This window comes from Ursus maritimus, unplaced genomic scaffold, assembly GCF_017311325.1.
Source record: "Ursus maritimus isolate PB19 unplaced genomic scaffold, ASM1731132v1 scaffold_2, whole genome shotgun sequence".
In the NCBI taxonomy this organism is placed as follows: Eukaryota; Metazoa; Chordata; class Mammalia; order Carnivora; family Ursidae; genus Ursus; species Ursus maritimus.
The window spans coordinates 40,965,855-40,991,075 of record NW_024424452.1 but is presented as its reverse complement, the minus strand read 5'-3'; the positions used below and the strand labels follow the sequence as shown (position 1 = coordinate 40,991,075).

The following is a 25,221-nucleotide window of genomic DNA, read 5'->3' as shown; positions in this document are numbered from 1 at the left end:
CTGGTTGTCTGTTTTTAAATTTAGTACATTCCTTAGCCCTGCCTGCTCACTGCAGGGAGGGTAAGTCTGGGTTTCGGGTCCAGGATTGCTGGTTCTGGGGGAGTTCCTAGGGCCTTCCCATAAGGTCTCCCCTGCAGGTGCAAGCTTGGAGGAACCAGCCTCCCTCCTGGCCCTGGGAAAGTCCTTTTCTGTGTTCTAATTTCCATCTAGCCTAGAATGGGTCGGTCCCCTCTCCTTGTTTCTGGTCTTTGCTATACACAGATTCTAAACAGTGGAATGGGTGAGGAAGAAGGTGATGAAGGAGTTGTGAGGCAGGAGGGAGGCTAGAGGAGCGGTGTGGGGGTGTGCTGGGGGGTGAGGAGCCCAGCCAGCTCAGCCAGCGGCGAGGCACGGAGCCCAAAATAGTGGCAGAGGCTAAAACTGGCACCTACAGGAGTGCTGAGTCGGGCCAGGGAGCCGCTGGATCTGGGCTGGGCCTCCTCTCCCTTCTCCCCCCACACCTGCGGTGGGGGGGCAGAATCAGGCAGGACCACGCGCAAGTAGGATGCTCTGTCCCAAGGCTCTCCAGAGAAACGGGAGAGCCAGAGAGGCAGAAATGAACGGTAACGTGAATGGTTGGAGTGTGTGTGTGGGGGGGGAGTTTCCCAGCATCAGGAAACTACGCAAAGGTGGAGGTTGGCTCAGGCTGCGGCAAAGGGTCCCGAAAGAATGCCCCACTCCACCCCGCCTCTTGCGGAGAGACTAGCCAGACCCCAACTGCCCCCGGACTGGGGCCGGCCGGTGTCTAGTCTGTCCGCTCCGGCCTGAGTGGCAACGGCGGGAAGCGGGGTTAGACGCAAAGAAGGACTTCCCGGGCCTCCCAACCCCCGGAGAAGGGGGGGCGGGGCCCTGGGGGCGGGGCTCTGGGGGCGGGGCCGGGAGCGGCCGCGGAGCGGAGCGGGGCGGGGCGGGGGGCTGGCGGGAGAGCTCTCGGGCGCGCACCCTCGCCTCCACGCCCGGTAAAGACCAGCCTTTCGCTTCCCCTGGCTTTCCCCGCCCTCCCCCCTGCCCTGCCCCCAGCGGCGAGCGGGGCCTGGCGGCGCGGGCAGCGCGGGCGGCGGGGCTCCCTGCAGAGCGCGCGGGGCGGGGGCCGCGGGGCTCCCGGGCCGAGGTCGGCGCGGGCAGGGCGCACAGGCGCGGGCAGGCGCGGGCCGGCGGGGCGGCGGCGGCGGCGGCGGGCGGCGGGCGAGCGGCGGCCAGCGCCCCGGGCCCGGCCCGGCGGCCCCCGCCCCCGGCCCGCGGGCAGGCTAGCGTTTGAGGAACTGCGCGGGGCCGCGCGCGCGAGCCGCCTTCCTGTCCCGGGACCGCCCGCCGCCGCCGCCCCGACCATGTCTCGGATCGAGTCGCTCACGCGCGTGCGGACCGAGCGGAGCCGGGACCTGGCTAGCAAGGTGGGCTCGGGGCGGCCGGACCGGGGTAGGGGGTGGGGGGGAGCGCCGGGGCCCGGGGGCGCACCGATCGCGCCGCGTTCCACGCCCCGGCCGCCCCGGCCGCCCCGGCCGCCCCGGAAGAAAGTTGCTCGGGGCAGGGGCCGGGCGGGAGGAGGGAGGCGCGCGTGTGGTCGGGTGGGCACCCCCGGGCCCGGGGCCCAGCGCCCCGCGGTCGCCGGCGTGGTCGGCCCCCTTTGTCCCCACCATCCGGCGCAGGGCCCGGGAGGGCCCGTTTCCCGGTTCCTCCCCGCCTGCCCCGCCGCCGCCCCCCCTCTGAGACAAAAGTCAGCCCCTCCTCCCCCCGCAAATGGACTTTCCAGCTGTGATTCACTTCTCCCCTCGGGTGGGCGGGTGGCTGGGGTCCGGACGGCAGAGGGACCGCTCACTTCCTCCCCGAGCCGTCACCCTCAGGCGCCGGGAGCAGAGGTCTTTGTGTCGCTGGGACCCTTTCCTCCGCCCTTAGGGGCCCTGAGCACACCTGTTTCTGAAACAGGGGGTCTCAGGTCCCGGTCCCTGTCTGGTCCGCCGACTTCCGAGCCCCCTGTTCTCCCGGCGTGAAACCCTTAGGCTGACCCTCCCGCCCGCCCGCCGGCACTTCGCCTCTGACCCTCCCCCCGCCCCAACCGCGCTCATCCCTTCATCTTGGGATCCGTTCACCTACCATTTTCAGAGTCTGGGGTGTAATTATCCTTAGCCCTCACTCCTTCCCAAGTATCCTTTATCCCTTCTTTGTACCCAGGCCGCTCTCAAAGGCCACGACCTCTGCACACCCCAGACCCCAGGAAATGAGGTGTAGGTGAACAAGTTGGAACTGGGAGCTCTGGCGCATGCGGAGGGCACCTCCTCGTTGCGCGGGCACCCACACTGTACCTATTATCGGGAGGGCCAGGACCCCGCCAATGGCCGGTTTAATCTCTGGCTTCCCTCTGACCCCGGTGCCCTGCCCCGGGGTCCCAGCCTGTGCTGGTCACCACCACTGTTCTCCCCAAAAAGGGGCAGTACCCTTTGGGAGCTCCGGAAGATGGTGGAAAGCCCTCCCCACACCTCCGTCCTAGCTCCTAGCCTGGCTACCTGTCTTGAGGCTAAGTTGGGAGAGATTCCATCCTGGAACTTTTCCTTCAGGGGCTGGGATGAGATTCTGCCAACAGGAAGGCAACTGAGGATTTGAGTAGGGCCTAAGACAGGAAGTGTGCTGGAGCAGTGGGAGGTAGCCGGCTGGGGCTGGGGCTCCTCTCACCCCTGCCCGGGCCAGGCCCCAGCCCTGAAAGTCTGTTTATTTTTCAACCGTTTGAGCTGAGACCCTGGAGTAGAGCCAGGGGGGGTGGAGAGGTTTTTGAAGCCACGGAAATTTGGTTCCACCCTAAAAAGGAAAGCCATGAGGGAGCCGTGGGGGCAGACCTGGAGAGGGGTGTAGAGAGGGGCTCTGGAAGGGTAGATACTGGGGTCCTTTTTCATGGAGGAGCTGGGGGGCCAGATACCTGGGTCCTCATGCTTTGGTCTTTTGGGTGGTGGGGGGACCGGGACTCTGGAAGCTTGGCTCTTTCTGTCCTGGGGCCGGCCTTGGTTTGGGGAGTGGGGGGTTGGGGGGCCCGAGTGGGTGGATCTGAGGGCAGAGTGCCTCTGGAGGAGGGTGGCTGTCGGTTTGGGTTGGTCGGAAGGGGAGGGCCGCCTCCGGAAAGCTGTGGTTACAGAAGGGGGGAGTTGGTGCTTGGCCAACAAACCCTGGATCCCCTCTCCCCCCTCCCCCAGCGCACCAGCTGTCTCCTTTCTTTTTATACTGTGTTGGGAAGTAGAGGGGGCCCTGCTGGAAATGAGATTATTTGAGGAAGATGGTCCCCCTGCTACCTATTTGAAAGGATGGGTCAGACCAAGCCCTGAGCCCACACCCCTGCCCCGTTCCTTGCCTGACACCCAGGAGCCTCCTTAGAGAAGGAGGAATTTGGGGGGAGCATACCCCTTCTCCCCATCCTTACTAAAGCTATGTTGCCCCCTCCCCACGTTTCTCCTCTTGTCACCCCTTCCTCTCCGCTCCTCATTCTCTCTGCTCTGCTTCCTACCTTCCCAGGCCCAAACGCCACAGGCCCCTTTCCCTCTGGCCCGCTGCTCTTCCCCCTCCTCCCCCAAATCCTAACCTTCACATCTCTCAGAACAAAGAGTCCTTTCCTGTCTAGGAGCGGGCAGGGGCCTCTAGGATGGCTCTGGAGGCTGGGGTCCCCGTGGAGTCTCCAGGACCCCAACACTGGAGTGAGTGGGGCAGGTGGAGTGGGAGAGAGGGAGAGGCGATTTCTTTGTTCTGAGTAAGGAGAGGTGCTGGCTTTGTGTGCAGGATGGACTGGGAGAGGAGCTGGAGCCAGAGAGGAGGGGTGGGGGAGCAGGGAGGGGCTGGCAGGGCTGGGCAGTTTTGCCAGGAAGTTTTGCAGGAATTGGGGGTCCCTAGGAGGTTGAAGCTTTTAGGGGCACAGGAAGAGATGCTGGGGGTCATGGAGGTTCGGGACAGAGCCGAGGGGGGCACTGAGTGCTGTAGGGGGTTGCTTGTGCTGGAGAAGGGCCGACTGGGCTCAGCAAAGGATTGAGAGGGGCCTGAGCTCAGTCCTGGCTTCCCTGGAACCGGATCCGGGAGGGGACAGATATGGATGTGGGACTCCCGTGCATGCATGGGAACTGTGTGTCGGGTGTGTGTGTCTGTCCCCAGGTGCCCTGGGTTCCTGTTTGGAGTGGTGGTCACCAGATAAGGGGGCGCGAGCTTTCTGCAAGTAGTTCCATTTTTGCTTCCGTCTCTGGTTTGACGGCCCTCTAGGAGCCTGAACAAGCAGATTGGTCAGGACTCCGGGAGCTGGTGAGAGAAATGGCTGAGAGGAGCTGGCTGGACCCTTCTGGGTTTGTTTGTGTCTCTTGGGGGAGGGGGTGCCGGCAGCAGCTGCCCCCTCCCAAGTCAGCCGGCCTGCCCTGTGCCAGGAGGGCAGGGAGTCCTGGCAGCTATTGTTTGCCGGCACAAATGCCCGTCTGTTCGCCTCACCCCCCCTCCCCTCTGCTGTCTCTCTCCTGACCCGACAGGTGTGGCCGGGCAGGGGGCAGGCTGGGGTCCAGGATGCTTGGGTCTCAGGGCCCCTGGCCTGATTTGATTCCCCATGGCCCTCAGTACCCCTCTTCTGCTGCGCCCACCGCCATTGTCTGGGGCTCATCCTCATTCATCAAGCGAGTATTTACTAAGTGCCTTTGTGTGTTCAGTGGTGGCTTTTTGTGTTATGTTTCTGGCTTTGGCGCTAGCATTTCCGTTTGGCCACCTTCTCCTCGGCCTGCTGCCTTCTTGTCCCTGGAAGCTGATGCAGGAGCAGAACCTGGCTGAGGCCATCCCAAGCCCTTTCCTCAGTCCCGTGGCCAGGCACCCGCTGTCTCCCCTGTTCCCAGCCCAGAGCTCATCCCCAGGGCTCCCTGGCCCTTCGCATCCTATGACTGCACCCCTGCTGGTCGGGCTGAGCCGCAGATGACAAATCCCGGTGCAACCCCAGTGGGACCCGCGGGGGCCCTGTGGTCACCGTACAGAGGCTTCGCCACCTTGGGGAGGGGGTGCTGTGAGCTGCCGCAGGAGCAGAGGCGATTCTGAGCACCACGTGACCCCCCCCACACCCCGAGGTCTTGGTGTGGACATCCCCAACGGGGATGTAGCCGGCACCGTTGAGCGCTTGGGCCTTGCGGGGACCAGCGCCGGCCCTCCCGGGCGGCTCTGCCATCCCTGTTGCCCCCGCGGAGCCCAGGAAGCCAGGCTTGGGCATTGCCTTCTTCGCGTATGCCACCATGGGAGGCAGAGTGCCGATTGGGGGCAGACGACCTCTGCCCCAGAGCTTTTGAGCCACCAGCTACCGTGCCCTCTGCCCTTCCCCCAAATTTCTTTCCCCAAAGTGACCAAGATCTAGAAGGACAATGGAGGGAGGGCTTGGGTTGGCCTCTTCTGGCCTCCGGAGGAAACCCCCCAGGGCCTAAGCTCAAAGGAAGCGGAAGAGAAGCGAGATGGGGAGATGGGGGTTTTCATGGCTCAGGGCGAGGGTGCCGCTGGGACCCCCTGTCCCTCGTCCGTCCTCCCGCCCGTCCTTCCTTCCCTTCCAAGTGCACGCCGACTGCCTGCTGTGTGGGGCGCCGAGCCGGGTGCTTTTGGGTGCCCTCGTCTCTGCTTCCTGATGCCGCGGGAGAAGCTTCTGTGAGGCTGTGTGAGCAGGAGTGGCCGGACACTGGCCAGGCAGGACAGGACTGAACCGGGCAGGAAGGGCTTCTGAGTGGTGAGGGTGGCCGGTGCGGAATGGGCAGCAAGGCCATGTCTTGCTGCAGGGGTTGGGGCGTGGAGGTGAAGGGCTCTCCTGTGGGTGGGCAGGTAGACAGGAGACCAGTGGGACCATCTTAATACCTGGAAGAGAGTGGGACAGAACCAAACAGAACCAAGCAAAGGCCATTCGCTGCATCTCAGGAGCAGCTGCCCCCCCCCCACCCAGTGGCAGACCCTGTGTCCTTCCATCCTCCCGGCCGGGCGCTGGGGCGGGCATAGACTGCACCAAGACAATAGCGCTAGGCAGTGCCAGGGCCGTGGCTGCCGGGCAGTGGCCGAGGTGGGGTGTGCTGCTGCTGTGGCTGCCCACTGCTGCCTCACCTACCCACGGGGTCCCTCAGAGAGGCCGAGTGTGGGGAGCAGGGGAGGCTGGGCCCAGAGCACCGGGGTCATCTGTGGGCCATCGAAGCCAGGGAGGGGAGGGCCCGAGACACTCTGTGCTCTGGCTGCCCCCTCCCCTCCCTCCTCCTCCCACCTCTTTCCCAGGTGAGTCTCCAGGAGGTTTGAGGCTGGAGGGCAGAGGGTGGAGCGAGGGTGAAGGGAATGGGGACTTGGAGCAGCCAGGCCAGATCTCCAGCACCTCCCCTTCTGGAGTTGACCCTGACCCGGACATGTTCTTTTCCATGTTGGCTGGTTTGATGCTTCCAGTGCGAGTGTAGTGAGTGCTGAAAGTTATTTGTGTCGTAGAGAAGGCTGGGCGTGCAGGAGAGGAGAGGGGCTGTGGCAGTGAGGAGAGACCTTGGCACCTGGTCATTGAGCTCCCACGTCATTCAGAGGAGGATTTGATCTTCTAAGGAGCTGTAATTTGGAGCAAGACAGATGGAAGTTAGACCAGGGGAGAATTTTCTAGTGATCCAGGTAGGCAGGTACCAGAGTAGAGGGAAGGAGGCCCAGAACACTGGAGGCTGGGGTTGGAAGGCTGGGCTTGCCTAACCAGGCCTGGGGGAGGCGGAGGGAGTGGGCTGCAAGGGGGAGGTTAGGAGGGAGAGGCCACAGGCTGTAGGGAAGCCACAGGGGGAGGAGGTGAGAAGGGAAAGGCTGAGGGAGGGGAGGAGACTAGGAGGAGGAGGAGGAGAGGGGAGAAGTAGGTGATGGAAGTGGGCAAAGACCCTAAGACCTCCAGTTTCTGCTTATCAGCAGACAAAGCTGGTGCTTCTGCATGGAGCCAGGGGAGATTGGACCCCGGCCCTGGAGACCTCAGGGCACCGTGGCCCAGCGCCCTCTGGCCCTCTGGCCCCCACGCTGTTGACTCAGCTCCCGCACACTTCCCTTTTCTGCTGGAGCACAGAGCACAGAGCGCCCGCCTAGCACCAGCCCGCCTAGCACCAGCCCGGTGTGGTTCCCCCGCCCCCAGCCTCTCAGCTGCTCGTGTGGGAGCCAAATCAGGCCCAGGCCAAGGGCTGTCCCCAGCGCCCCAGCCAGTGTCCCCCACCCTGGGGTGCCTGCCCTCAGCTTCAGCGGTCTGGACCCTGCTCTGTTGCTGAGAAGCTCGCAAGGCTGGGGGTGGGGCGTGTTCCTGCCAGCCCTGTCCTGTGCGCTGCCCTGGTGGGGACCTCCGAGGAAGGTCCTGGAATAGGTGGGAGAAGGGCATCCCATGCTGTCGCAGGCTCTTGGGGGACAGAGAAGGGAGGGGATGACCAGCTGCGGGGGCTGCAGGGAGGGGACCACCAGCCTCTGAGGTCCTGAGGACGGGTGCTCTGTGCCCCGTCTTGCTGGGGGCCGAGCCCAAAGAAGGGTGTCGTAGCCGGAGGACGGAGGGTAGATGGCAGACAGCCCTCGGGATGGGAGCTGGGTGGGCAGAGTGAGCTGGGGGAGCGGCAGCTCGCCTCGGTTTCTGAGGGTAGCATAAGGAATAAAAGTCAGACTTCCTGCCGGAAGGAAGGAGACCCGTGGGCTGAGTTTCCTTCCTCCGAGAGACCAGAGCCAGGCTCCAGCCTCCCACAGGGGCCCCGGCGGTTTGGGATCCTGACCTCTGGGTTGAGGGTGGCCTTGGAGGCATTCTGGCCTCCCGCCAAGCTAGAGGGGCTCTCCTGCCCCCCACTGTGACTGCAGAGCGGGCTCCAACACCCGTTGTCATGGTTATAAGAGCAGCTAACTCCCCTAGATTTGAAAGCGCTGGTGAGCTGGCACCCTCTGCTTCGCCCGCTCTCCCCTCCTCTCTGCGCATCTTCCCCCAGCTCGGAGGAGAGCTTTCAGCAGCCTGGGGGCGAGCAGAGCAGGGCTGGGAGGTGCAGGGAGCACGCCGGGCTAGAGCCGGCGAGATGAGTGGCCACAGGAGGCAGCCCAGCCGCAGGGGCCAGGTAGGTCAGCGGCCAGCTGGGCCCCTCGGGGCTGGCCCGGGCCCTCTTGGACAGCTGCCTCTGACACCCTATGGCAGGCCCTTCTTTGGGAAGTGGTGTCTTTCCGGCAGCCCCGTGTGGGCATCACTCCCTGGCCTCTGCCCTCCACCTGTCTCTGGGCACCAAGGGCACCTGGCATCTTCAGCCTCACTCCCTGTCTGTCTCACCCTTTCCGCAGACCCGGGAGAAGGAGAAGATGAAGGAGGCCAAGGACGCCCGCTACACCAACGGGCACCTCTTCACCACCATCTCCGTCTCGGGCATGACCATGTGCTACGCCTGTAACAAGAGTATCACAGCCAAGGAAGCCCTCATCTGCCCGAGTAAGTCGTGTGGGTCCCGAATGTCACTCTGCCTCAGTGCCCGCTGACCCTCACCTTGCTGTCTGTCCTTTCTGCCCGGGGTACCTAGGGTCAGTCTCTTGGAGCCCCAGCGGGGCCCAGGGCCAGGGCCAGATGCTGAGTCCTCCCTCAGGGCACAGGCAGGGCTATCTGGGAGTCAGGGGCGGGAGGCTGGGGTGGCTCCCCTTGCAGCTGTTGTCCGCTGGGTGTCCCCTGGCTCGTGGAACAGCTGCTGAGGGTTAGGAGAACTGCTTGGAGAAGGATCAGGAATGTCCTGCTGTTGGTGGGGGGGGGGTGGCAAGCCGCGGCCTTGCACCTGGTTCTGCCTGTCTCCCTGGGCAGAACTGGAAGGTCAGGACTTGAGGGTCCCCTTGTCCCTCCCTTTCTCTTGACTGGGTGGAGCCTGAAATTTTTTAGTCTCTGCAGTTTGAAGTAGGGGACGGGATTAGGACCCTCCATCTCAGATGTCGGTGTGAATGACAGACCGTGAGAAAGAGGGAAAACAGCAGGAATGTGTGTGTTGGGGGATAGAGGTCAGAACTCCTGACCTTCGCCGCATCTGAGGAAGTGCGAGCAGGGCAGTCTTCCTTTCCTAGGAGGCCGCAGGCCCCCGCCCCTCTGTTCATGGCAGAGCTGCCCCCCTCCCCCCCGCGGCACCTGCTGCTGACGGCAGGACCGGGGCTGCGGCTCTCGGTCTCCATGCAGCTGGAGAGCCAGTGAGGTCGCCCTGCTTCCTCATGACCTGTCTCAGAGTTAGGAGGACGAGGAGGGAACCCCGGTCTGGATCCCCTGAGACCTGACAGAGTTCCCCATCGGGAAGCTTGTTGCCAGGGGAACCAGGGAGGCAGGCAGCAGGCACTATTTTGAGAGCAGGTGGAAAGCGGAGGTTTGCTCCAGAGACGCTGGGTGCTGGGGTAGAGGAGGGAGCTCTAGGGCCGTGGGGCAGCCCCAGCCCCCTCCGGTCGCCCCCTCCGCCCCACCCTGCTCTTCTGGTGTTTGTGGAAGTGAGCTTGCTGCTGGGTGCTGTGTGCGGAGTGGCAGAGTGTTCCTGTGCTGTTGGACACGGCAGAGGGAGCAGGAGAGGGCAGGGGGCCGAGGCGCGCTGGGGACAGGGACAGCCAGCGGTCCCACTGCCAAGGCCTGGCCACTCCTCCTCTCCTTTCCTCCTCTTGTGCGGAGTGCGGACGGAGTGTGGGGGCTGTGGGTTTGCCCTGGGCCGGAACGGGGGAGGTAGGGGTCAGAGCTGAGCCTCGGGGAAGGCTGGCAGGCTTTGCTGGGGGGACGGGGCGGGGTCTGTCCCCGTTCCAGCACCGGGTCCAGAGCCTTTGAATTGCTAGGCCTGGCCATGGTTCGTGGGCACATGTGTGGCACAGCAGCAAGGGCCTGGCCTCTGGACGCAGTCACGCCGGGGTTGCAGTCACGCCGGGGTTTCAGTCCCGGCGGCACCGCTGGCTGCCTGGCCTCTGGCGGGGGGGTCTGACCTCTCAGGGAGGCGGGCCCCCATCTCTAAAATGAGGATCATTGAATCTACCCCAAAGGGTTGTTAGGATCAAGTAAACGTGGGCCACGTGCTAGGTGCTCCGGGGGTGCAAACCGCCCCCCTGCCCCTGGCCCCCCGCCCCAGCTGCTCTGTGCCTGCTTCTGTCCCGTGGGCGTCCTCTTCCATCTGTCACTCTCAACCACCCCTGTGCTCCTTGAGCTCGTCTCTGGCAGCCAGGGACCCCTTCTTCCCTCCGGGCCACCCCTCAGGTCACCTTTGAGTCAGAATGGCCACCTCTACCCCTCACCTCGTTTCCTGCTGGGAGGAAGGGGGAGGAGGCGTGGGGAGGTCGGGTCTGGCAGTGGCCGGAAGGTCTGGGAAGAGGGCCGTCTCAGACCGTGGCCAGGGAGAGACGGGCGTCTGCGTGTGGGTGTGTCCCCCCGGACCACGCGGCCCCCCTCACGCGCTCCGCCCCACCCCCCAGCCTGCAGCGTGACCATCCACAACCGTTGTAAAGATGCGCTGGCCAACTGTACCAAGGTCAAGCAGAAGGTGAGCTGGCAGGGCCGCGGCGGGCAGGGGGACAGTAGTGAGGTGCCCTTCCTGTGCACTCCTTACCCTGTGTCCTCACCATGGGGCAGCCCACACCCTGCGCCCCTGGCCTCAGGCCCGCTGCTCTGGACACATCCCCTCGCGTGGGGTGCAGCCACCCTCGTGCCCGTGACCACTGCGCCAGCTTTCTCCCAAGGGGCCAGCCGCCCAGCTCCTGCCTGTGCCTGTGGGCGTGACCCTTGGTGACGGCTGTCCCGGTGTCTCTTTCGCTCTGTCCCACAGCAACAGAAAGCCGCCTTGCTGAAGAACAACACTGCCTTGCAGTCTGTTTCCCTTCGCAGTAAGAGTGAGTGGTGGGGGTGCGCAGGAGACCCCGTGCAAGGCCCCCCTCTCCATGGGACCCCTGCTGGGACCCCAGCCCCTCAGCCTGCAGGCTCTGCTGCCCCGCAGGCCGTTCCCCGCATGGTACCCTCCCCCCCTCAGTTGGAAGTGGACAGTGGTCCCTCGGGGCTGTCCACCCTCTCGGGCCGAGGGGCAGGGCAGAATTCTCATGGGGTGAGGCTTGGGCTGGCCGGTCGTCTGAGCGCGCACACCGCACTTGGCCTTGCGGGCAGCTGACGAGTGCCGTTCAGACAGCCTCGGTGTCGCAGGGAGAGCAGATGAGTCCCTGCTCCACCACCAGCAGCGTCACCCTGGACAAGTCCCCTAACTCTCTGAGCCTCAGTGTGCACTCATAGGCTTGTTTCGGGGCCGAGACGAGACAGGACGCACGTTAGAAGTAGCATGCGAGCTAAGTGAAATAAGTCAAGCAGAGAAAGACAACTATCATATGATTTCTCTCATCTATGGAACATAAGAACTAGGAAGATCGGTAGGGGAAGAAAGGGATAAAGAAAGGGGGGTAATCAGAAGGGGGAATGAAGCATGAGAGACTATGGACTCTGAGAAACAAACTGAGGGCCTCAGAGGGGAGGGGGGTGGAGGAATGGGATAGGCCGGTGATGGGTAGTAAGGAGGGCACGTATTGCATGGTGCACTGGGTGTTACATGCAACTAATGAATCATTGAACTTTACATTGGAAACCGGGGATGTACTGTATGGTGACTAACATAATATAATAAAAAATCATTAATAAAAAAAAAAAGTAGCATGCGAGTGTCGGGGGCGCTGCCCCGATCTCTCCGCGGCCAGCAGATGGGCGGGGGACGGAGTGGCAGCGGAGGCCTCGTTTCTAGGCCACGAACCTGGGAGGCCTGGATCCCGGGAAGCAGCAGCGTTGATGTTTGCCCTCTCGCTGTCGCCCCTCCAGCCACCCCCCGGGAGCGGCCAAGCTCTGCCATCTACCCCTCTGACAGCTTCCGGCAGTCCCTGCTAGGTTCCCGCCGCGGCCGCTCCTCCTTGTCGCTAGCCAAGAGTGTCTCCACCACCAACATTGCTGGGTGAGCCTCTGCTTGGGGAAGGGACAGCCGGGGGGCACGGCAGTGGGGACCAGGAGGCCTGGGGGGTCCTTTCTGTCCCTGAGCTCAGAACCGTAGACAGGGTACGTGCCCCTCAGACCCCAGCCTCGGTTCCCCATCTGGGGAGGGGTCTGTCGCCTAAGTTGGGGTGATGTAGACCCTCTTCCCTCAGACACTTCAGTGACGAGTCTCCCCTGGGGCTGCGCCGGATCCTGTCCCAGTCCACAGACTCCCTCAACATGCGGAACCGAACCCTGTCCGTGGAGTCCCTCATTGATGAAGGTGACGGCCGGCCCGGAGAGGACTGTGGGGGCGGGGCGGGACCCAGCCAGGAGAGTCGGGCTCAGTCGCGGGCCCTGCTGACGTCCAGGTGCAGAGGTGATCTACAGCGAGCTGATGAGTGACTTTGAGACGGATGAGAGGGACTTCACAGCCGACTCGTGGAGCCTGGCCGTGGACAGCGGCTTCCTGCAGCAGCAGAAGAAGGAGGTCATGAAGCAGCAGGATGTCATCTATGGTGAGCCAGGACCGCCCAGGCTCCTCTTCCTATCCAGGGCCTTTTGTCCGGGACCTTCCTCCGGCCAGCGCTCCCCCTAAGACCCTGTTAGCCCTGGCCCCCCCCAGATCCTTGCCTCCGGCCCATGAGTTACCATGAGGCTCCCGCCTTTTGGGGCTCTTGGTCTCCCAGGCCCCATCTTTACCCCTTCCTTCAAATTGGTTCTCTGCCTTTGCTCCCAGCCCGTTCCATGCCTGGCACCACACGGGGCTGTGGGAAATCTGGACGTGAGGGGACACGTGGTTCTTGCCCCAAGCAGCTTACAGCCTGAGGTAGCAGAGCATAAAGAGAAAAAATGATTAAAGAATAATCTAGACCGTAACAATGCCGAGTGTCACCCCGGAAGGGACCTCAAGACCTGGGGTCCCCAGCCTAGGCCCTACCACTGTGGCCAAGCCAGGGCGGGTGCAGTGAGCCGTTGTCCCGCAGAGCTCATCCAGACGGAGCTGCACCACGTGCGGACGCTGAAGATCATGACCCGGCTGTTCCGCACGGGGATGCTGGAAGAGCTGCAGCTGGAGCCGGCCGTGGTGCAGGGCCTGTTCCCCTGCGTGGACGAGCTCAGCGACATCCACACACGCTTCCTCAGCCAGCTGCTGGAGCGCCGGCGCCAGGCCCTGTGCCCCGGAAGCACCCGCAACTTCGTCATCCACCGCCTGGGGGACCTGCTTATTACCCAGGTGGGTCGGCCCGGGCGGAGGTGTGATCCGAGTCTGGGGGCGGGGCCACGAGAGCCGGCGAGGCGGGGGCCAGAGGGGGTCCAGGGGATGATCCGGTGTGGCTTTGAGGGACCTGCTGACCCAGCCCGGCTCCCCGACTTCTAGTTCTCAGGTCCCAGCGCGGAGCAGATGCGCAAGACCTACTCGGAGTTCTGCAGCCGCCACACCAAGGCCTTAAAGCTTTACAAGGAGTTGTATGCCCGTGACAAAAGGTTCCAGCAGTTCATCCGGGTGAGCGGAGCTCTTCAGGACTCGCGCCCAGAGCCGCCGCTGGTGGCCCAAACCCCGCCTCCCCTTTCTTGGGGGGCACGGCGTGCTGCCGGCCACTGAAGGCCAGGTGCCCACCGAGCCCTGTGGTGCGTGTCAATGATAATCCCTCGGAGCAGGGGAGCAAGTGCCGTCCGTGCCTTTGTCTGGTTGGTCCTCGCAGGAGACCCGGGGCGTGGTGCTCCCCATTCCAGATGTAGTCACCCAAGCCAGTGGGAGGTCCGCGGCCAAGTTAGGGCCGGCAGCGGAGAGCTTAGGCTCCAAGTGCCGTGTTCTTTGCTGTGCTCCCCCCCCCCGCCCTCCCCGTGCTGGCCCTGAGCCCCACCTGTGTCCTTGCAGAAGGTGACCCGCTCGGCGGTGCTGAAGCGGCACGGGGTGCAGGAGTGTATCCTGCTGGTGACCCAGCGCATCACCAAGTACCCGGTGCTGATCAACCGGATTCTCCAGCACTCCCACGGTGAGGGCGCGGGCCAGGGGCCGCCGTGCGGGGAGGGCTCTCGGGCTGGGGCAAGGCCTGGCGACCCAGGGAAAGGACAGGGTCAGCTGTGGAGCCAGGGACCGCCTCTGATGAGGACGGGATCCGGACACCATGGGAGCTGGGGCGGGATGGGAGCGGAATGGCCATGCGTCACACCGACCCGCGGCACCAGGGACCGAGGAGGAGCGCCAGGACCTGACCACAGCACTGGGGCTGGTGAAGGAGCTGCTGTCCAACGTGGACCAGGATGTGCACGAGCTGGAGAAGGGCGCCCGCCTGCAGGAGATCTACCACCGCATGGACCCTCGGGCCCAGGCCCCGGTGCCTGGCAAGGGCCCGTTCGGCCGCGAGGAGCTTCTGCGGCGCAGACTCATCCACGACGGTTGTCTGCTCTGGAAGACGGCGACAGGCCGCTTCAAAGGTCAGTGTCAGCGCGGCGGCCCCACGAGAGCCCAGAGTCAGACACAGAGAGAGAGGGGCATCCAGCCCGCGGGACGTCTCTGCAGCCCTGCATCCGCGGCCCAGAGGGAGGGAGATGGGGACTCTGTTGCAGCAAAGTCTGAATTCTGTATTTCACTTCATGGGCCACACGGGGCTTCCTTGTCAGGGTGGGTCTTTGCGTGCCCGGAGAGCTACCGGTTTTGATGAGGAAGACAGAGAAACTGCAGGACCAGGGGACAAGAGCGGGGCAGCTAGCAGGGCTGTAGAACAGGCTTCAGGAAGACAGCCAGGGAAGGCCCAGGACAGGGGACTGAGCCAGCGAAGGACAGGCAGGATGGAGAAGAGAGAAAAGAGCAGAGGGGACCGGGGCAGGGTGGGGCGGGGGGCACACTTTCCCGGCATCTTTCCCCACACTGCACTGGCCACGTCTTTCCTACTCAAAGCAGGGCCAGGAGAGTAGCAGGCCTCGGCTTTGGGCGTGAGGAATGAGGGCCAGAGTGAAACTGCTCCCTGAGGCCTGCGCCTGAGTCCTATGGCATGAAATCCCCCTCCACGGGCTGGGGGATGGCAGCGCCTACCGGCACCTCCCTTCATCCCTGTCTCTCTTTCCCATCCCTCCCACGCAGCAGCTAAGAATATAAACCGTGGGGGCTAAAAATAGCAAGGCTGGAGAGCTTTATTTCTGAAGCATTTAGCAAAAGCCCTCCCCTCTGTGTGCCCACAGTTTAGTAAGATCTCCAAGGGCAAAGGGTGAGTGTGTGTTTTCTTGACTGTGACCCCTGAGTTTTAGGGACTTGACCTTTTGTCTCTGCCCCCCCCCACCCCACTGTTAAAGTGTGGGACTCAGGAGCAGAGTGGCTGGAAGGTGGGGCAGAGAAGGGCGGTGAAGGAGGCCTCTGGGGTCAAGGGAGGTGGGATTATTCAGCTGTGGGAGGGGTGGATGTGAAGCCCGACTGTCCCCTGTGTCCTGAGCACCGGGACGTGTGGGGCGGGGGGATTTTAGGTCGGATAGCCAGAAACCTCTTATGTCAGTTGTGAGGCATGGAATTTAAAGGGCTTCCCCTCCCGCTCTGGGAATGTTTTTCATGCTCACGAAAATTCTGGACCCTTTCACCCAGAAAAATACACGTGCGTGTTATATTAATATGCACAATTATGCAACCCGGGGAGGTTTGCAGAGCCCCCGGAGTCAGTAGTCTCCAGGTTACGGAACCGGCCTCAGCAGGGTGAAGTGGGTTTTCCTCAGATGCACTGGTGACCCCTCCCCCCCCAGTCTTCTCTGGCCAAGAAGCTGTTTGATCTGGTGATACAGGCACCTTTTCCCCGGGCATTTCTGAGCTGTAAGAACGGCAGGTGGGAGGCTGCAAGGTAGGAGGAAGCGGCCAGAGGGAAGAGAGTCGTCAGGACTGAACAGCTCAGGCCTGACCCCCAAGAAAGAGGCAAGCCGCTGTCCAGGCCTCTGATGCTGGCCGCTCTCCCGCCAGACGTCCTGATGCTGCTGATGACGGACGTGCTGCTGTTTCTGCAGGAGAAGGACCAGAAGTACATCTTTCCCGCCCTGGTGAGATCTTCCTCCTTCTCCTTTCTCAGCACAGAGAAGTGTCACGGGCTCTTCTTGCTCTTCTACCCCAGCCAGAAAGAACCCGAGAATCCTCCAGAGTCTAGTGGCTATGACTATAATCGTTACTACAATATCATAAGGAATAAAAACAGCTAACAGGTTACTGTTACTGTGTGTAGACACTTTCACACCGTGAGGAAGGCCCGAATGAGCCCCTTTTTGTAGATGAGGAAAGTAAGCCTGAAAGGTTTTTTTCATGTGGGTGGTTTTTAAAATGTATTTATTTATTCTTATTATTATTTTTAAAGATTGATTCATTTGAGAGAGAGAGAGAGCACAAGCAGGGGAGCAGTGGAGGGAGAGGGACAAACAGACTTCCCGCTGAGCAGAGCCCCATGTGGGCTCCATCCCAGGCCCCTGAGATTATGACCTGAGCTGAAGGGAGACGCTTCACCGACTGAGCCCCCCAGGCGCCTCTGAGTTTGTTTACTTTTTAGTCATCTCTGCCCCCAGCGTGCGGCTTGAACCCACAACCCTGAGGTCAAGAGTTGCACGCTGCCCTGCCCGAGCCAGCCGGGTGCCCCACAAACCTTGATGTCAGTTAACTTGTCAGAGGTCACATGCGCTCTGAAGTGCCCTCTGCCCACGCCAAAGCCGGGGCTCTCAATTCACTTTGCAGGTGGGCTCTTCAGTCCTTCGGGCACGCCAGAAAGACTGAAGAGCCAGACATCCCGAGGTCAGGGCTCCCACGCTGAGCGCTTCCTTTCCGCCCCGCAGGACAAGCCCTCGGTGGTATCACTGCAGAATCTGATTGTGCGGGACATCGCCAACCAGGAGAAAGGGATGTTTCTGATCAGCGCCGCACCCCCTGAGATGTATGAGGTCCACACGGCATCCCGGGATGACCGGAGCACCTGGATCCGCGTCATTCAGCAGAGCGTGCGCGTGTGAGTGCGTGCGTGGCCGCCAGGATCCTGCAGCTGTGGGCCCCAGGCCACAGCACTCGCTGGGGAAAGAACCCAGGGTTCAGGGGGGGAGGCAGGGGCTGGGGGAGGAGCACGGCGGCCCGAGGCAGGAAAGGTCATCTGAGCCGTCATATCCTGCGTGCTTCAGGCCGTGACCACCCCGAGCGCCTCTCAGGAGCGTGAGCTGGCGGGCAAAGGGGTGCTTGGAGCCATCCCGTGGTGGCTCCCTGCTGGCCAACAGGACAGTTTCAGGGGCAGGAACACCTCAGGCTGTAGGCAGTGGGCTGGTACGGATCGGATTGTGTTTTACCTTTATTTTCTAAAAACGCATGAAAAAGGGAGTGAAGGCATTGAGACTAGAGCCCAGCCCATGCAGTCGAGGCAAGAAGGAAACTGTTCCGTGTGCTGTGGCCGCGGACCTCGAGCTTCTGTGGGGCGTACGTGGGATTTGAAGCCCTCGACTGTGCGTCTCTCGTGATGAAAGAAGTAAAATGTGTGTTAAACGTTCAGAACGGGTCCTTGGAGATTACGCCAAATATGAAAATCAGGATATTTGTCAGTTGTTTTTAGCTTTTAGAAATGGATTTTCTCCACTTTGTAACATGTAAACTTATTTTTACTTCTGCAATTTAGACTTTTGAACAAATTTTTCAGAAATGCATACCAAAGTGTGACATTGCCTGTTCCGGGGAAACCATGCGAAATACCCATCCCATTGGCAGTAGACCCATGGTGGCCTCTCTGTTAACAGTATTAATATTTGTCATTGTGAAAATTATAATTAATACTCTGTAATCAATTCATCGAGCTTCTGCTGTGTTCAAAAGCATTGTTATATTTTTTCATTTAATTCTAACAAAAAAACCAGGGAAGAAGAAAGAGATCATACCCATTTTTCAGATGAGAAATAGAGGCTACCGCCTGGTAAATAGTGCAGCCAGGATTTGGGCCCAGTTTGCTTCACCCCAAGGCCTGTGGTGCCCGTCCTTGTGGTGCGACCCCACAGGTGGCCTGTGGAGAGGCACACGCACCAGGAAATTCGGATGATGGGTGTGAAGAAAAGCAGGGGGTCAGGAGTGAGCGAAGCCAGGGCTTGGGGCTGCTGAATCTTACAGGGAAGCACCGAGCATGTTCAGAAAGGAGGCTGATTGCTGATCCCTCAACCCGACCCAAACTTTACCTCTCTAGGTGCCCGTCCAGAGAGGACTTCCCCCTGATTGAGACAGAGCACGAGGCTTACCTGCGTCGAATCAAGAGTGAGTTCACCCACAGAGCTCGGGAAGTAATTTATAATACATGCCCACGATGGAGTACTATGGAACTGGTTAAAAAGTGCCAGTAAAAAGAGCGGTTTAACACAATAGAGGGTGTATGCTACCTCTGGTGTAAAAATAACGGGGATAGGTGTGTGCGTGTGTGTGATATCTCCAGAAGGGGAGCTGGGGAGACCAGGGTTGAGCCATTAATCTACTTTTTTTACTTTTATTAGAGTATGAACTAACTGCTATACAAAAAGACCAACAAAAATCCGTTTCTTAAACAAGGTAGAAGATAATTTCTCCCCAGTCCACAAGTGGGAAGTGCAGCGTAGTCAGTACACCTCTGCCATCTTCAACATAACAGATTCTCCCACTTCCCTGTCCAAAGTAGCTACTCTAGCTCCTGCCATCACATCTGCCTCCCAGCTAGCAGGGAGGTGGAAATGAACAGGCAGAGTTTATACCCCCTTTTATTTTCTTTTTTAAAGATTGTGTTTTATTTATATATAAATAAATATAATATATATAATATGTATGTGTGTGTATATATATATATATATATTTTTTTTTTTCTTTTTAAGTGAGTTCTGTACCCAATGTGGGGCTTGAACTCATGACTTTGAGATCAACAGTCGCATGTTCTTTTGACTAAGTCAGCAAGGTGCCCCTTAAGATTTTACTTTTAAGTAATCTCTACACCCAAGGTGAGGCTCAAACTCATGACGCCAAGATAAGAGTCAGATGCTCCATGGACTGAGCCGGCCAGGTGCCTCTATATCCCTTTCTTCTAAGGGCCAATCCGGAGAGACGCTCATGTCCATTGACCACAGTTTAGTCCCGTGGCAATGTCTAGCCGCAGGTCAGGCTTAATTGGGCAGCCACATGCCCAGATGGAATCTGTGTGGACTCTCTCATTAAAGGAAGGTGGGAGAATGACAGTGGTCGGCACCTGCAGTTCCGGCCACAGACCTTGTATGTTTTGTTTTGACAACAAAACTCCAGGGGCGCCTGGCTGGCTCTGCGAGTAGAGTAGACTCTTGATCTCGGGGTCGTGCGTTTGAGCCCCACATTGGGCATGGAGCGTACTTTAAAAAAAAGAAAGTTCATGTATTACTTTTCCCCAAAAAAGTGTTTTCTTTTTCATAAATGCCAAAAATCCAGAATTAAGGCCCTGGTTGAGCTGCTGCAGGAGAAGGTCGGGCTGTTTGCCGAGATGACCCATTTCCAGGTGGAGGAGGACGGGGGCGGGTTGACCCTGCCTGCCCTACCCAGGGGTCTTTTCCGCTCCGAGTCCCTGGAGTGCCCCCGTGGCGAGCGGCTGCTGCAGGATGCCATCCGCGAGGGTGAGGGAACCCTGAGGGAGGAGTCCAGACCCATCCACTCGGCCTCACAGAATAGGGACACGTGGCTAGATGTGGACACACACAGCCTCAGTGTCCAGAAACTCCCCGGGGCACCAGGTGGAGGGAAGGTGGGGGAGGAGGCATGGTGCTTGCTACTGTTTGACCCCGTGTCCTGTCTACGCTTGTGCTGTGCCTTTGGCGCCCTTCAGTGACCTCTGCCCTGTGGGGGTGGTAGGAGTGAGGCCCCTGGGCGTCTGACTGTTGCCTGGGCCTTGGGTGGAAGGCGCCCTGCCGTTCCCTGCAGGGTTCCGTGTGTCTCCTGCGCTTACCTCCCCCCTTCCCCATAGTGGAGGGTCTGAAAGACCTCCTGGTGGGGCCCGGAGTGGAGCTGCGCCTGGCACCCCGGGAGCCAGCCTTGCCCGTGGACCCGGACAGCGGCGGTAGCACGAGTCCTGGTGTCACTGCCAGTGAGTGCCTGGGTGGAGGCCATGGTAGCGGGCGGGCGGGAGGGGCCGGGCGTGAGCTCAGCCCGTCCTGTTTTCCTTGTCCACAGACGGGGAGGCCAGAACCTTCAATGGCTCAATTGAGCTCTGCAGAACCGACTCAGACTCTAGCCAGAAGGTGGGTCTGCAAGAGCTGTCAGGGCGGGAGGGGGCAGCTGGCCTGTGGGCCCAACACACAGCTGCGGGGGACAGGTGCCTGTGACTCCCATCCTTGTCTCTGTCTGCAGGACCGGAATGGAAATCAGCTGAGAGCCCCCCAGGAGGTGAGGTGGGAGCCTGCTGGTGTAGCCAGCAGAAGGGAGGGTGTTGTGGCTGAGGAATCGGAGCCCGGTGTGGGTGCTGTCGGGGAGAGCCTACATCTGAGAGTGTCTGGAGGCTCGCTGTCCCCAAACCCCCCATTCAGTCACCCTGCGGCAGCGCTTCCGTCCTGAAGCTGGGCCCTGCCCCCACCCTCTCGTCTGTCCTCAGGAGGCGCTTCAGCGACTGGTCAGTCTCTACGGACTACTGCACGGCCTCCAGGTCAGCGGCCGGACTGGGATGGGCAGGGGAGGAGCCAGAGCAGGGCTGCCTGCTCACGGGCTTCTGGGCCAGTTCCCCGCGGAACCCCACCTGGCCCCGGGGAGTGCGGGTTCCGCTACAGCTGGGGGTGCCCCTTACTCCCCCAGGCGGCCGTGGCGCAGCAGGACACCCTGATGGAAGTGCGGTTCCCGGAGGGCCCCGAGCGGCGGGAGAAGCTGGCCCGGGCCAACTCTCGGGACGGGGAGGCCGGCCGGGCCGGGCCCACCCCCGGGGTGCCCGACAAGCAGGCCACGGAGCTGGCGCTCCTGCAGCGGCAGCACACTCTGCTGCAGGAGGAGCTGCGGCGCTGCCGGCGGCTGGGCGAGGAGCGGGCCACCGAGGCCTGCAGCCTGGAGGCCCGGCTCCGCGAGAGTGAGCAGGCCCGCGCCCGGCTGGAGCGGGAGGCCGAAGAGGCCCGCAGGCAGCTGGCCGCCCTGGGCCAGAGCGAGCCGCCTCCGGCGGAGGCCCCCTGGGCCCGCAGGCCCCTGGACCCGCGGCGCCGCAGCCTCCCGGCGGGCGATGCCCTGTACCTGAGCTTCACGCCGCCGCAGGTAAGGAGGCCTGGGGGGCGCTGAGCTGGGAGGGCGCGAGGCTCCGGAGACCCCCGGGTCGGCCGCGGCGGTGTGCGCCCAGAGCGCTGGGAGCGGTGGCGAGGGCGCCGTCGGTGGCGCGGCCCGGCTGAGCTCACTCCCTGGCCTGCCGCCTTTCCTGCCGGCCCGTCACAGCCCAGCCGAGGCCACGACCGCCTGGATTTGTCTGTGACCATTCGCTCTGTCCATCGACCCTTTGAGGACCGAGAGAGGCAGGAGCTGGGCAGCCCCGAGGAGCGGCTGCAGGACAGCAGCGACCCCGACACGGGCAGCGAGGAGGAAGGGGGCAGCCGCCTGTCGCCGCCCCACAGTCCCCGAGGTGAGGCCGGAATGGAAGTGGGCCGCCGCCCTTGGCTGTGTCCTGGCGCCCTGGGACACTTAGGGGAACCCGTAACTCACTTCTGAGGGCTACGGTACCTCTTGGGAGGGACACAGAGGACGCACTTCCTGCATTTTCCGATGCTGAACGGCAGTGGAGCTCTAGGAAGCAAAGAATGTAGGAGCCTTTCCAGTGAGTCTGTGACACCAACCTTTTCAAGTGACATAGAATTTTTTTTTTTTAAGATTTTATTTATTTATTTGCCAGAGAGCGAGCGAGAGCGAGAGAGCACAGGTGGGGGGGGGGGAGGGCGGCACAGGGAGAAGCATACGCCCCTCGGAGCAGGGAGCCCAATGTGGGACTCAGCCCGGGACCCTGGGATCACGACCTGAGCCCAAGGCAGACGCTTAGCCAACTGAGCCACCCAGGCGCTCCTACACATAGATTTCTAAGTAAAAAAAGTTTCTGAGACCCTCAAATTTCTTAGTTGATTCAGGAAATACAAAATAACCAAAAGCTAGTGTGACTTTATGTAATAATCTTAAAATATTATGTTATTAGCCAAAGTGTATCTTCCTGTCCTCAGGAAGGATACAAAGTAGGCAGGTGTGGGCATGACTTTGTTGTCAGGTTTCCGCTCGCCCAGGGCCTCACAGACCTCTGCCACCCTCCTCACAGCTCAGGTCTGGAAGGGGCGCTGTTAGTGCAGGGGTGCGGCTGCTCGCAGGAGCCTGTGCTCTCCCACTAACTCTGCCCTGTCCTCCTTCAGACTTCACCAGAATGCAGGACATCCCGGAAGAGACCGAGAGTCGCGACGGGGAGCCTGTGGCTTCAGAGAGCTAAGGGGGCCCCTCCCCCCGTCCTGTGCCCCCAGGAAGGACACACCAAGGGAGGCAAACTTTGGGGACTCCAATCTGCCAATGGCGACGGAACATTCGAAAGAACTGCTGACTGTCCCTGCCAGCTCTTGGGCTCCTTGGACGCCTGGGGCCCTTAGGAAGCTGGGGGAATTGGGCCACAGTGCCCCCTGCTGGCATCCAGGAGCTACACCACAGATGCCAATTTTTCATGCCTTCTTCCCTCTACTTTAGGAAAATTTATTTATTTATTGTTTATTAGTTACACAGGGAGTGGGGAGATTTAGAGGACCAGTGACATGGGAACCAAGCCATAGGGATCAGGGGGCCTTGTCCTGTAACACTACTGGGGTTTATTCAGGGTTAACCACGCGGCTGCTGGGTTCTAGCCCTGACCCCCCCTCCCCAGCAACACCGACTTTGAGGAGAGGCTGCACCACGGGACCCTGGGGCCCTTCTAGAAGGGCTGTGGGTGGAGCCGTGCCTCCCTCCCCTCCCCAGCTCACTGCTGTTCTCCCTTCTTTCCGTCCTCCATGGAGACCCCAGGGAGACAGCCTGGCTCCCCGGAGTCGGAGGCAATGGAGTAGGTTGAGGTGGACACAGTGGCTCTGTTGGGGGGTGAGGGGGAAAGCCCACGGGACCAGAATGTTTTTTGTTGTCGTTTTCTTTTTTGTACCAAAGCCAACTGCACGTGTTTTGTATTTTTAAGAGATGATGTAGGCAATTAGAATCACAGCCTTCTATCTCCGCTTATCAGAAGAGCTTGAGGGGTGGGGGGAACGGCGTCCCCCCATCTGCAGTAACGGGGGACCTACTCTGACCTCTTCTCCAGCCATTTGGAAAACATGTAGGGTGAGTTGGGAACTCTCTGTGAACCCGGACCGCATCCCCACCTCAGCAACCACGACTGAAACCTCAGTGTCAATTTGGGGGATTTTCCAGTGGACCCCCAGTGCTCACCAGCCCCAGCCGTTTTCTGCCAGTTTGTTAAAAAAGAAAAGATAAAGCAGGGAAAATTAAAGACCTGGAACCCCCACGAAGTGCTGTCTCTCAATGTCTGCCAGCCCTGCTGGCAGCCAGACCTGTGTTGTCCCCCGAAAGGAGGTGCAGGCTGCCTCCCCCCACACAGGCCCCTCCCAGAAGAAAGTGCCACGAGCCTTTGTGTCAGCACGGACGTCCACAAATACAGGGGTCAAGATGAAGGGCACTTAGGTTCGGGGGCTGCTGGGGATTCCAGAATTAGAAAACTGGTCTCGGCCTCATTTGCATGCCCTGCTCAGAAATGGCGTCAGCATGTGGCGCCCTCCCCTCCCCTGCGCGTCCAGTTCCTGCCGGCCTCTCCCCAGAGCCGTGTGTTTTCAGATCCAGCCCCCACTCCGCCCTCGGTCTTTACGTGTCAGAGCCCTGGGGCAACCTCTTTCAGGGGCGGTGAGATGAGGTCTGTTTCAGTTCTCGGTTTTGCTGCATTTCATTTCCTCTTTCTGGTTCTTACCCCCTGCGGCTGGGGGAGGGGAAGAGGGAGGGCGGCCAGGCGGCCAGGCTGCACACGCGCTGGCACACTCGCTGGCACACGCGCACACCTCCGCGGGGGAGAGGCACTGAAATCTGCGCGGGGCGCCGGCACCTGCCTCCTGTACCGCCCGCCACGTCAGGCCGACGCTGCCCGGCAGGTGCTTGCTCGCCCATCAGGGGGTCTTTGCAGCGGGCGGGTGTGGACGGGAGGGCTGCTGGGCCATTGGCCGAGCCAGGCAGGCGTGCCCTGCACTTCCCTCCGGAGCGCCAAGCATCAAGCTCACGGACCTGCGGCTCAGCCGCTGTCTGCCGCGTCAGCTGGAAGCTGGGACCCCCTCCAGGGTGGAGTGGAGAGAGGAAGACCCCCGTGTGGGTGGGCGATACTAGCACTCAGACCAAGAAAGGGGAATGTGGGGTCCTCCAACGTGGTCCCACAGATCCGGTGAAGGTCAGGAGAGAAGCGGGAGCCTGGAGACACAGAGGCCAGGGTGGGTGTGGAGAAGCCCACGGCTCATGGGGACAGCACTGGTGTAGCCCCAGCAGCATGGTCCCTCTGCCACTCCTTGACCCTGAGACATGATGTCCACCTTTCTCTGACGTGGCTGTTTCTGGAGAGGAGTCTCTTGCAGTTTTCCCCATTCTGTCCACGGTGCCCTCACTAAGCCCCTCAGAAACCCAGTCTTAGCCTAGATCCTTCCCACTGTGGTTTCGAAGCTCTCTGGCCGCTTGCTGCAGGAGCCAGGGCCCAGCTTCACCACAGTGCCTGCCTTCCTCTGCAAGGAGTGCCCAGCCACCTGCCCAGGCCTCCGCCGCCCCTCTCCTCTCGGTGGTAGGTGTGCACACAGCCACTCACCTAGGACTTGGACCTGTTGAAACTCGTCAATATTTATTTACCTCCAGGCCCCATGAGCAGAGATGCCCCCAAGGGAGCCCTCGGAGGAGCTGAAGGGGGTGGTAAGAGAGGAGTACTTAGATGGGGAGGATTTTCCATCTTGAATTGACTGGGAACAGACCTGGAGTTTTGAAACCAGTTTAAACATGAAAGACAGGAAATTAAACATCAAGAAGCGAATTAGATCTTAACGTTGCTTAATGTGTTGTGAATTGGGCGGCTGTTGGGAGTCTCTCCTGCTCAGCACCCGGATGGAGCTAGAGCAGAGGGGGCCGAGGGCGTGCTCCCAGCCATTGCTCTGGTCCCTTGAGACGCCAGGGTGGTCAGCCTGGTGGCGGTGATGGCGGCCACAGAAGTGGGAGCTCCACCCTGTTTAGCTTCTCCCACCCCACTCCTATCCAGGGGCTGGCCCCCAGAAGGTCCCTTCTGATTGCTCTCCATTAT

At 61.1% G+C, this 25,221-nt stretch overlaps 1 protein-coding gene across 2 annotated transcripts; it reads left to right on the top strand.

The window, feature by feature from the left end:
• The first annotated feature begins 1,290 nt into the window (after positions 1–1,290).
• ARHGEF2 (Rho/Rac guanine nucleotide exchange factor 2) lies at positions 1,291–23,409 on the top strand. Of its 2 annotated transcripts, none has more exons than XM_040635785.1 (22): positions 1,291–1,430; positions 8,305–8,449; positions 10,432–10,499; positions 10,782–10,845; positions 11,810–11,939; positions 12,130–12,239; positions 12,334–12,474; positions 12,943–13,193; positions 13,338–13,463; positions 13,839–13,956; positions 14,150–14,398; positions 15,903–15,979; positions 16,757–16,926; positions 18,133–18,226; positions 19,372–19,546; positions 19,894–20,013; positions 20,100–20,167; positions 20,277–20,312; positions 20,518–20,568; positions 20,715–21,158; positions 21,333–21,516; positions 22,286–23,409. In XM_040635785.1, exons 1-22 carry the CDS (start codon positions 1,368–1,370, stop codon positions 22,357–22,359), a joined length of 2,958 nt encoding a protein of 985 aa, XP_040491719.1. In that variant the 5' UTR covers positions 1,291–1,367; the 3' UTR covers positions 22,360–23,409. The 2 variants fall into 2 exon arrangements, with proteins under 2 accessions (XP_040491719.1, XP_040491718.1); XM_040635784.1 differs by having other exon boundaries at positions 12,328–12,474.
• The last annotated feature ends 1,812 nt before the right edge of the window (positions 23,410–25,221 follow it).

Excerpts from the sequence above, each read along its gene's own strand:
- ARHGEF2 (XM_040635784.1), top strand. The coding sequence starts at position 1,368 with ATGTCTCGGATCGAGTCGCTCACGCGCGTGCGGACCGAGCGGAGCCGG. Across the intron at positions 12,475-12,942 it reads GCAGCAGGATGTCATCTATG|AGCTCATCCAGACGGAGCTG; the intron begins GTGAGCCAGGAC and ends GTTGTCCCGCAG. Across the intron at positions 13,957-14,149 it reads GATTCTCCAGCACTCCCACG|GGACCGAGGAGGAGCGCCAG; the intron begins GTGAGGGCGCGG and ends CCGCGGCACCAG.